General features: G+C 37.4%; 1 protein-coding gene across 1 annotated transcript in view; it reads right to left on the bottom strand.

The window, feature by feature from the left end:
• Window positions 1–12,406, bottom strand: part of LOC127656978 (C-terminal-binding protein 2-like) — an 81,457-nt gene that overhangs the window by 62,283 nt on the left and 6,768 nt on the right. The window contains exon 2 of the mRNA XM_052145579.1: window positions 49–196. Within this exon, the coding sequence (XP_052001539.1) occupies window positions 49–106 (58 nt within the window). The 5' untranslated portion in view covers window positions 107–196. The remainder of the gene's footprint in view (window positions 1–48; window positions 197–12,406) is intronic.

Here is a 12,406-nt window from a genome sequence, read left to right as displayed (position 1 = left end):
GGTATGGCCACAGTACTTTTTGGTAAGGGACATTTCGAGTTTTCTTACCCTCACAAATTCTGTCGAGTCTTTGACGTTTGACCTTGTGTTTGTCAATCAAAGCCATTTCAGCTTTCTTCTCCTTGTGTGCTGTTCACTGTGCAAGAGGAAACTACAGCCCCCACAATCCTCCACTGGGCATAACGCCCCCTTGAACCTGCACAGAGAGAGACAGAGCTCACTTACAAGCCATTGGTCAACTGACATCATGATGTCAACCACTAGAGGGGGATATTTTAATATTGAATGATGCTCTTATCAGCTTGATGCTTCTGGGTATTGAAGGGATAGCACTTTAATGACACAGAATTACAAGCAGCTTAAACCACACATACAGGTGGTAAAACATAAATGGATAACCATATTGCTGTTTCTTTTGATAAAATGTTATGACATTAAATACATTCGATTTACCACCTCAAATCATGTGGCTTGTTGAGGAAAGGCATGTTATTACTTTAAGCGATTTTCACCCATTGGCAAAATGGCAAAAAGTTAAACAAAAACGTAAGCCAAACAAGACTCAGAACACCTCAGCAACTGTACTACAATGCCTTGGCAAACTTCCACAATACTCTGGTATTATATGGAGTATGCAGATGCGAGCGCTTGGCCACCGCATTGCCAATGCGCGGCCTAGTTGAACATGCTTAACATGCATTCTTGCGTTACCATGGCAGGAACTAACCTTAGTACTCAAGGGGGCGACAGAGTTACCTTCAAACGTCTGAGCCATTAAACTGGATGTGTTATTATTCAGGTAAGGTGCTATAAATATATTGACTATAACTGACTTACTAAGCAATATTCCCTTCCAACTGTTGCTCCGCCATGATAGTAGTTGACTAGAAAGACTAAATTCACCATAGAAGTGGAAAGTTCATACTAATCTCACAATTTCTCTCCTTAGGGCAATGCCAAGAATGCAAAGCGTTGTGCTACGAATTGTGCTCGGAAACATTTCAGAATGCAACAACGCGTGAAATCGAGCTTGCGTTGCAAGATTCGTCTACATTCACGTACTTGCTTAGAGTTTTGGCCTTAACTGCCATCTTCCATCTGACTTTTTTGCATTAATTCACATGCGTTTATCTTTTCCTGTGGTGCTACAGGTTCTGGTTCCGTGGAAACCAGGAAGTAGTCGCGCTCAAATAATCACTGATGTAAAAACTGATGGTTAGGTTTAGGTCATATAATAAAATATGCAGTCACATGTGCCCATATTTTCAACAAAACTTCCAGCATTGGCGACTGGAAGCAGTGCTTAGAATTTCGGTAATCACAGACCGATTTCAGCGGGGGAACTTTCAAACTACTGTCGCCGAATTCATAGTGAGATCAATCTGACGTATCAGTTAATACTTATTTATACTGTGTTTTGTCCTTTTGGGTTTTAAAAAGTCAGAATTTGAAAGAGTGTACTCTAAGCAGGGCTGATAGTCTTTCTCAATCACAGCCGTGGCAGATTTCGAGTCAAGAAAGAGACACAAACAGACTTCCAGCCCCACGCTGAGACACACTCCCCGAGACGCATCTCGCTCCAGTGATTTAAGAACCGGTGCCTCCTCACTCAACCTGAAACTGATCACAGCACACGCCACACACACACACACACACACACACACACGAGTCTACTCAACCATTCAACAAAAACATGACTCAATTTCAACCATCCTGCTGAAGGACAAATATCGACCCTTTAGACAGAAGAGGCCCCGAGGGAGATGCATGATGGGTCTTTCTATAAAGAGTCTTTCATTTTCAATTGAAAAAATGAACATCTGCATTTGTGAATCCTCATCCTTTGACTACTTCCCATTCTATCTTCTCATCTCTCGATCAATGAACGCTGTAAATGAGCAAGGCTCTCGATGGCATTCATTGCATTACCTTGCCTGTCTGTTATTACTGCACACAAATAAAATCCTAAACACATTCAATTTACCCAGGATTTGATTGTACACTCTCTGTATCTCATTGGGCATTCCGGAGAGGAAATTATAACTAGATGTTTTAGTTTTTTCTGAAGAAAATTTGTTGTGAATGGTGCTTGACCTTGCAAAACCCACTGGTTTGATGCTAGGGTGTTATGGTTGCCCATTTTTATAAATCTGGCAAGCAAAATCGGAAGTCTAATGACTTAAGATGGGGTCACACTAGACTTTGCACTCTTCAAACGTATATAAAACACGGGAAACAAAAATTACGCTGCAAAAGAAAGTTTGGTGAATGACGATGCATGTTTATATATTAGAGGTCAACCGATAGTGGATTTGCCGATATTGCTTACTAATGTTCTGGATAACCAAATAATCGGCTGATAGTTTTTAAAATCGATTTATACGATGTCAAAAAAAAATCGTATTCTTTCTTTACTATGGCGGCAAAGATAAAAGTATTTGTTTTAAGTATAAACAAGCCAGAAACACTCTTATTTTGAAATGATGAGCCTATCTGCAACTATATACAAATATTTTTGCCAGTAAACCTAGTTCCAAAAAGCTCTGTAAGCTCTGTTACTACTTTTACACTGAAATGCACAATCAATTTTAAATCATGATATGTCCTTGTGTGATTATTAAAATGTGAAATGCTGCAATATTCGTATGTATGAGCTGCATGAGCTTTAAATGAATGTGTGTTCTCCACTGACATTGAGAATCATTGCACTAATCCACTATGAAGCACATGTAATATTTATATAATTAAACCACAGAATTTGCGCTTTTACATCCGGGACACGTAGCGAAATGTTTATCCGTCAAGATAAGAAAGTGAAGCTTCCGTCAAACCACACGTCAAAATAAAAACACGATTCAAAATAAAAGCTAGATGCCTAAAATTGAAGAAATTGAAACAGAAATATATTACAACTGTATAGTAAAATGTAATATTCATTATATTAATATTAATAAATAATAATGATAATAATAATAATAATAAAATGAATCACTAACAACATTGCGGTTGTACTGAATCAAAAGTTGTTAAAATGCAATTGTTCTATTTTTTACAAGTTTAAAGAATTTGATTAGACACCATTTGGATGAGGAACTTAAATGAAATTTTAAAACATGGAATTCTAGAAAAAAGGAAAAAAAGGATTTGGGAAAATATAAAACAGATTGAAATCTGTAGGGCCCACTTAAAAACACTTAAGCAATGCATACTCAATTGAGAAAGGCTTGAAGAAAACATGCATTACTTTTAATGTAATATTTATATTGAAATTTAACTTTAAGCTACATGAGTGTGTTTAATAGCAGATTACCATATTAGTATATTTTTGCTGTGGTTGAACTTGGTATTGAGAACCGTGAAATTTCAATGGTATCAGTACTACTGACATTTTGGTATCATGACAACACTATTCCAGACAAAAAGAGATATGTACTCTGTTAATTAACCAAGGTCATCCTTCGTCACCTAGGCAACCCTCACTTCCTGTGGCCTGCACTCTTTTGTTTGAGGCCAGACACACACATAACCTGTCACAAAAACACAGAGCCTGGATAGAAATCCTGAAGGCTCTTGAAAGATAAACAGCTTGAAGTATACTCTCAAATAAAAGCAAACACTTAGATCATTAATGATTTAGAAAGAAATCAAGATGAAGGAAAAAATGAATGTATTATATATAAATGTAATAAAATTAACTATGCAACAAGAAACATCGAAAAGTGTTGCACACAGGTCATAATAAGTTTACAGTTTGAGATGTAAACGCTGATGCTGTTCGGAGAGAAAACACCTTTCAGAATGGCAGCCGACACAAAGACATCAGCTGTATCCACTTCAATTCACAAACCTGCTGCTTTGATTCAGCTGCACCTGTACGCTGCGTGTGTGTGTGTGTGTGTGTGTGTGTGTGTGTGTGTCTATGACAGCCGCGGCACTCTGTGTGATTGAAGTTTGCACGTTCATTTCCTCATGTTTACCTTTACAATAGCCACATTTCCACTGACCTCACTTCATTTCAATATTCAGTGAGTGTTATGCTAAAGCGAGTTGTTCTGGGAATGTTTGCAATAAACACTGCTTTAAAACAGCACTCTTTCTGCATCAAACTCTTTTGCTTACTTTCATATTAGGGAAAATCTTCCGAAAGTAGTGATGTGTGAGATATATTTCATCTCACATTCCAAAGAAAAACAAACAAAATTGTTTTATTAATTATTCATTTGAATACAGTTTGGCAGACATCTCGGCCTGGATGAAGGAACACCACCTGCCACTTAACCCAGCCAAGACTGAACCCCTTGTCTTTCCAGCCAACTCTGCTGTTGAACACAACATCACCGTGCAGCTGGGTTCAACTGCAGTAATGCCTTCCAAAACGGCAACCATCGATAACCAACTAAATTGCACAGACCACATCACAAAGACAGCACGATCATGAAGATTTACAATCTACACTGTCAGGAAGATAAGACCCTTATCACACCACACCTCTTATAACAGATAAGACACACCATCATGTTCAATCACTTGTCATAATTAGACTGGACTACTGTAACGCTCTCATTGCAGGCCTCCCTGCAAGTGCAATTTAGGGTTGCAGTGGTATACCGGTTTCATGGTATGAAAATGTATGGTTATCATACCACGTACATTTGCTTATCAACGGTACTGAGAAAAAAATGCAACAGGAAGGAGAATCTCACCTGCGCGTGCGCATCACCACTCCTCCTGGACTGCCTGTCAGACTCGTCAACTTGCGTCACAAACACACATGCAGCCGAGAAAATGTCAGAGAGAATCGAGGCGAGGGGGTCTGACATAAGTGAGTGTGTGTGTGTGTGTGTGTGTGTGAGAGAGAGATAAAGCAGTGTTTCTCAACTGGTGTGTCACAGGTCTATTCGGACTGGGTCGGAGACAGCAGGGAAAGAACAATGCCATGGTTTTCCCATTGAAGATATTTCGGCAGCCGCCCAAGCGAGAGCCTATTTAGGACTGCCGAGGCAAATTTGATGATAATTTCGCAATCAGCTAAAGGCTTCTCAACTGCACTTTCACAAGTGTAACGGAACCAGCTCACAATCACGATCTGCTCTTCTCTCTGACGCGTGCGTGCGTGCAACAACCAGGCTTCCCTCGATATTGCGGAGCGCAGACCTCAAAACCGATGTGACCAATTTCAATTCTAGTGAGACTAAGTAAATTTGCTCTCCAATTGTTAAAAGGGGGATAAACATCCTGTAGATTTTGTTGTTGACGTCAACAACAAAAATGTCACTTGATTCATGTCCTTGTACTTGAAAACCACAAACAAAACTATGCAACATAAAAGGAAATGTGACCCAGGATACATTGAATACAGGTAACGTTTTTACTATGGAGCAAAACCAGCTGAGAACCACTGAGTTAAAGGTACAGACAGGAGCAGTCTGGCTGAGCTGATGCACACCTACAGTATATGTTAATTATTAATAATCATAGGACATTACTTTAAAAGCTCACACAGCTGATTTTATTTTTCATTTAGTAGTAATTTAACATGCTATGCTAACATGTAAAGTAACATGATTTAGTTAAATAACATGTTATATTTACGTGCAATTTTTTCTATCATGTTTATAATTCTGTTTATTATTATAATTCTGTTAGCTTTCTTATTTATTCTATTTATTTAATTTCTTAACCATTACTTAATTAACAAAACAAACAAGGACTGGTGGTGGCGTAGTGGGCTAAAGCACTAAACTGTTAAGCAGAAGGTTGCCGATTCGATCCCCACAGCCTCCACCGTTGTGTCCTTGAGCAAGGCAGGTTGCTCTGGGAGGTTGCTCTGGGAGGATTGTCCCTGTAATAAGTGCTCTGTAAGTCGCTTTGGATAAAAGTGTCTGCCAAATGCACACAAGTAAAAATGTAAATGTAAACAAAAAAACTTCTGTTTTCACCCCTTTGAGGGTCATTGTAACTGATAATATTAAAATTGTTTAGTAGCGTATACCGTGAAACCGTGATATTTTCTAAGATGGTTAACGTACCGTTTAAATCTCATACCGTTGCAACCCTAGTGCATTTAGACCCCTGTAAATGATCCAGAATGCAGCAGCACGTCTGGTCTTTAATGACCCAAAGAGAGCGCATGTTACACCACTCCTTGGATCTCTTCAGTGGCTGCTGGTTGATGCACGTATCAAATTCAAGGCTCTGATGCTGGCATACAGAACAGTCACTGGGTCTGCTCCAGCATACCTTAAATCATTTCTGCAGAGCTACAAGCCCACCAGAAACCTGCGGTCAGCTAATGAATGGTCCCTTATTGTACCAACACAAAGAGGCACCAAAACACTTTCCCGAATTTCGGTATCATCCAACTACATTGGTGGAATGACCTTTCAAACTCCATCCGTGAAGCTGACTCACTTTCTGTCTTTAATAAAATGGCTAAAAACACATCTTTTCCATGAGCTCTTAACCAGTCACTAAAAATAAATAAATATTCTGATGCTAGTGAAACTTTGTTATATGGCACTTTTCGTACCACTGTCTCCTTAAGATGATTAGCTTATAATGTATTCCTCTTTTGTAAGTCGCTTTGGATAAAAGCGTCTGCCAAATGAATAAATGTAAATGAATGAAAATGAACCCTATTTTTCAACATGATCTCATAGAATCACATTACTATACATAAAGTTTTACAAAATGATTTTAACGTGGCGTGTTGTACGTATCGCGGCAGTTTCCTTGTGAAATGAACACTAGAAGCGCTACGACAACAATTAATTTTAATCCCTTTCAGACAAATCACGAGAAAAAAGCAGATTATCAGTTCATAAACACTTACTTTTAGCCCTGTTCCTCACACAATGCTATCTCGTGACATCTAAACACTTTTACTATAGCGCATGACTTTTAAGTTTGCATGTCATAACCAACTACATTTACAAGCCTGTTCCGATCCAATTAAAGTGAGTCACAGAAGCACCACAAAATGACGTGGTTGCTTCGGCAGTTGTGTTCTTCATCTCATATTTGCTTTTTATGACACTATCGGTTAGGTTTAGGGTAGGGAGGTACACTGTAAAAAAAATCTGTAACGGTAAAAGAATGTAAAAATTAGGGCTGTCAATCGATTTAAATTTTTTAGCGAATTAATTGCATGGTGTCCTGATTAATTTTATATATATATATATATATATATATATATATATACATTCAGATAATTAAAATGCATTACATTCTTGTGGCAGAAGAGTTAATAATTGATAAGACGATACAAAAAGCAGCTTTAGAATACAATGTATTGTTTACTACCATATTATTGATCATAAGTCAATCATTGGCACACAGTTCACAGCAATCCATTACACAAGTGAATTTGTCAATCAGTTTATTTAATCATTTATTATGAGTGCTTGTTTAAGGACCCGTCAATGTACACCTGCTTCAGACATGCTTGTGTAGCGTCTCGGGTGCATTGCGTCATAAACATATATTTTTAGGTCACTGTATCAAGTTAAATATAGTTTAATACTTAGAGCACATCTTGAGATCTCTTAGTTCAGATTTACGCTCCAAGTTTTGAATGCAAGAACGCAACGCGTGTTTGTGTTCTTCTGTCTGCTGAAGTGTTGTTTTGTTCACTGTATAAACTGCGGATTGCCACACAGCTGAAATTTCAGTTACTGCCCTCTGGAGTAAACAGGTGGTACTACAAGCTTGCATTTCTCAGGAATCTTCCTTATTCGGTCCGGGGGCATTGCGATTAATTGCATAAATTTTTTTAACGTGTTATTTAAAAAAATAAATAAATAATAATAAAAAAAATAAAAATAAAAAAATATATATATATATATATATATATATATATATATATAATAAATTTATTTAAAAAATCGATAGAGCCTTTACCTTAAAAACCTCATCTGTTTGGGAGAAATGTTAACTCTACACCAACTATTTACTATTTACACCAAACTGGACATTACACCTCGAAACTGCAGCAATACATGTAAGTAACCATAAACTATCAATTTGCTAAATCGCACCACAGTGACATAATTTTAATAACAGCTGCTATTTTTGGTACCATTCAGATAATTTTTTTTACATTGTGACATTACAATGACAAATAACGCTACAGTTTGTTTATTTCTGCACCACTCGTATCATCAAACAGAACTGCTAAAATACAATTGTTTCCAAACAGTGTTCCCGAACACTCGCCCCAACTGCCACTGTTCAAAAAACAGGTAGTCCTGCATTAAACTCCATTAAATGCCATTGGTTGAGCCAGGGTTGCTTTTTTGGGGCTGGACAGGCAGCCTAAACAAACAGAGGAATGTTTTGATACCACAGAGCCACAATTTTACACTTTACTGGGAAACCAACCAACAGATGACATACTTAAAGTTATCTCCATATTAAGATAGCAGAAACCATTTTTACATGGAAAATAATCATCTTTATGCACATTTATTTGAGATATTCATTCATTTATTCCTTCACCACTACAACCAAAAATCCACTTTCAAACTATTTTGCAGTCGCTCTCAAGATTTTATTTCTTTACCAGTACAGACCATTTTGATGCGGTGGCATTTTAAATATGCAGATACTTTCCTCTGTGAGAGCAGTCACCTGTTGTGGCAATGAATAATTTCAAGCAATCACAAATAGATTATTTTTTTACCAGAGACCTTTAGAAATGCCAGAGCTCATCAAAGCTACGGTGCTGTCTCACTTCCACTAACACACATAGATAGAGAAGACTTCAGTACAGTGCCAAAACACACTAGAAGGTTATCTTAGGTCTTAGGAGAGACTCAAAACAACAGAATGTGTCACTGTTCAAGTGTGATGAAAGATAAACCTACAAATTCTTAATTAAACATAGTTTTGCAAATGTCACAGGGTTTTAAAACTATGTCAGGAAAGCTTGTCCTCACACCCACACAAGCTGGTCCATATCTCCAAACATACACTGTCTGTGTCATATCTCGCTCTTTAGATCTTTTCAATAGCTACATTTTTTCCCCTGCTTTTTTTAATGCACTGTCCTGTTCTCCTTGCCGATGCGCTTATCGATGCAGCTGTGTCCGTTTTGATATTACGCAGCACATTGAAAGTTTGAGTGTAGTCTATCATGCCATGCGACACATTTCGATTGATATCCAAATACTGCAATATTAAAGTAGGCCTACTGTTTTACACAACAAACCTAACACTACATATGTCAAGATAAAACTGGTGATATGAGCTTTTCTTTACTCTCAATCAGGGTATGAAATTAAGCAAAAGGCAGGTACCTTTTGAACAGTGGTAGGTCATTTTATTCATCTTCCTGCCAACCTGTACTTTTTTACCTTTGAGATCTTTCTGTGCGTTTTTGAGGGAAGCTTTTAATATGTTCTGCATTCCAAATGAAATGCTAAAATAATCTAGAGCTGAAAAAATCAATGGAGAAGGAATTCATGCAAATGTTCACAGCTGCTCAAACACTAAAAACACCGCATTGAGCATCACACACAATCTGTGTGTGACGTATAACAGAGAGCAGAGCGCAGTGCATGCAGACTGAATATTATTTAATCAAAAGAAATCCTTCTGCTGTTAATAACACTTGGCTATATTGTGATTTGAATTTTATTAATTGTCAAATTGTCATTGATTTCATCTAAAAAATGTCACATCCCCATAAATGTATGCTAATAGCACTACACTGGAGTATGTTAACGAGATTAGCAACACGATCATATCGTACCATTTTAAAAAGATTTGTGTTACCGGTATACCGCACAACCCAACTGCTAGTTCAGGAGTTCTTCCTCCCGTTACTTCAGCATGGTCAAAACAACTTTTTGGCTTCAGCGTCACCAGCTGCCTTTGTTTTTGTGCAAACTGCAGCAACTCCCAATCCAAAGCTCTTATTTTATTGGTCAGGGCATTTTATCAACAGGATAAAAACATACTCTCACTGTAAAAAACTTGTTTTGTTGGCACGTGAATGTTCGTTCGAGGTGTGAATGGCTTCAGAGGAATCCATTGTTTCTATTCAAAATGTTAATCATGGCGAAAATTCACATTTGCTGTGCAAAGACCTTAAGTGTTTATGAACTCATAATCTGCTGATTTACTCATGAATTGTGTGAAAGTGAATTAAACTTGTTGTTGCGCCGCTAGTGTTTATTTCACAAGGAAACTGCTGTGACACTTAAATACAATTTAGCAACAATGTGGGTATAGTAACATGGTTCTATGAGACCAGGTAGACATTTCACTTCAGTAAAATATTTAACAGCTGTAAAGGATTGTCTATTATTGCCACTAGTTTGCCATAACTGATTTTTGCCAAAGATTCGTCAAAGACCTGTTTGCTATTGTTTGTTCATCAATGCTAGTGAAGAGCTGCCACTTCTGGCAACATGGTTTACTGCAAATATGCCACAAATTATCGACAGGTTACCTCAAATAAACAGTTTTTGCAAGGGCAGAGATTTTAATATAAGCTCAGAAATGCCTCATCAAATTATTCCAAGATCAAATGATTTGAGATATGCTATCCACATTCATTTCATAGTGCTATACTCTTACGTTGTCAACAATTGTTCATTTGTGTCTATAATTATTTCAAAGGAATTTTAGAAGAAACACAGGGTTCCCACTCTTTTCAATGCACATTTTTCCAGGACATTTTATGTGCCACACGGTTGCAATATTTAAACAAAGACACACAAGAGGTCATTAAAATTGTGGTTATTAGAGAGTTGTTTTAACAAAATTCCATATTCGACAGTTTCATTCAATTTCATCCACAAAATGGTGTCTAATCAAATTTAAATAAAACTATAATCAAATGAAAATACAATTATTTTAATAACTAATACAATTTTTTAAAATTTTACTTTTATCAAATTAATTTATTTTCTACAAAATCCTCACAGCATAATCCGAAACAACACTGAAGATATTTATATCAAATAAAGTGCAGCACAACAGAACATCACAGATGTGAGATATTGCCTTAATACATGTTTATTATTAATATTTAATAACATTAAACATCCCCATTTCATGTGTTCATTTAAAACGAGCAGTTATTTTGGTGTTTCTGTGCGTTGGCTACATGACTAAGTGTGATTATTAAACACCAAAAAGCTTTGATTTCATTACAATAAACGTGTGAGTCTGTATGTGCTGCACGCTTCAGAGCGCTCTGCTACAAACACACGCACACACACACAGCACATGTGACGCTCATGATGAGGGGATTTCAGTGTATGAGCAGCCGCTTCACACATTCATTTTGAAGCATGCAGCACATGCAGATTATATATTTATTTAATTAAATCGCAGCCTTTGTGGTTTAATAATCACACCTGGACATATCGAGATTAACATTTCTTTATTTAATCATGCATTCAAAAATTAACTTTTGTCACAAATATGTCATATTCATTGACATTTCACATTTTATAGCTAATGCAACTTTTGAATTCAGCAATCCGTGTTTTCCACATTGCGGAATCGTAGGGCCCTACATGTAAGCGGACTCTTAATCTACACACTGAGGTGTAAAGGCCGCATCATCCCTACGCTGCTACCACCTCGGGTGCAAATTCATTATCAAAAAATTTGTAATCTGTGTCTGACCGCCATCATTATCTAAAGTTTACAACTCAAATGTGTTTGTTGTTAACCCTCAGCAGTGTTGGAAGGAAAACATTCTGCACTATATCAGTACTTGAAAATGTTACAAAAACCTTGTCAGAATCAGTTTTATTATACTAAAATATTTTCCAGGACAAATCATTATTTTCCAGGACATTTAGGTATTTTTCTCATTTTCCATGACTTTTCCATGACTGGAAAACTGCATTGCAAAATTCCAGGTTTTCCAGGATTTCCAGGACGTGTGGGAACCCTGAAACATCTGAGACAAATTGACACTTAAAATGGAACGTAAGCAATGAAAGAGCAACCTGCACAATATGTCACAGACACATTTGACCTAGCTCCCACACATCTATACACATTACTTTCTGTTTGAGTCATTTCTCTTACTTCTCATTTCCCCTGTCTAGGGAAAAACATCCTCCTACAATGTCACCACACAAAAACGACTACATTGCATTACAACAATGCAGAATCCGTTGTAATAGGACTACAAAAACAGCATGTGAACACCCCTCTAATACTTGTATTGATTTGTGATGGTCCCAGCTGTAACGAGCTAAGCAATTTGCCCGACCCCTCACAATCGGAGCACAAAAACGAGGCCCCTTCCCTCGCTGACCCCTTCATAGCACACTGAACTCTGTGACCCCGCTTTGACTCTCGCTATTGGAGCCAAACTCTAATAACCCAGAGTAAACACAGCTCACATCGCCTCCTACTGCGCAGAGTAACTGTTCTTTCC

The sequence above is a fragment of the Xyrauchen texanus genome, chromosome 16, assembly GCF_025860055.1.
Source record: "Xyrauchen texanus isolate HMW12.3.18 chromosome 16, RBS_HiC_50CHRs, whole genome shotgun sequence".
In the NCBI taxonomy this organism is placed as follows: Eukaryota; Metazoa; Chordata; class Actinopteri; order Cypriniformes; family Catostomidae; genus Xyrauchen; species Xyrauchen texanus.
The sequence above is the reverse complement of the archived record's forward strand: the minus strand, read 5'-3'. Positions and strand labels throughout refer to the sequence as shown.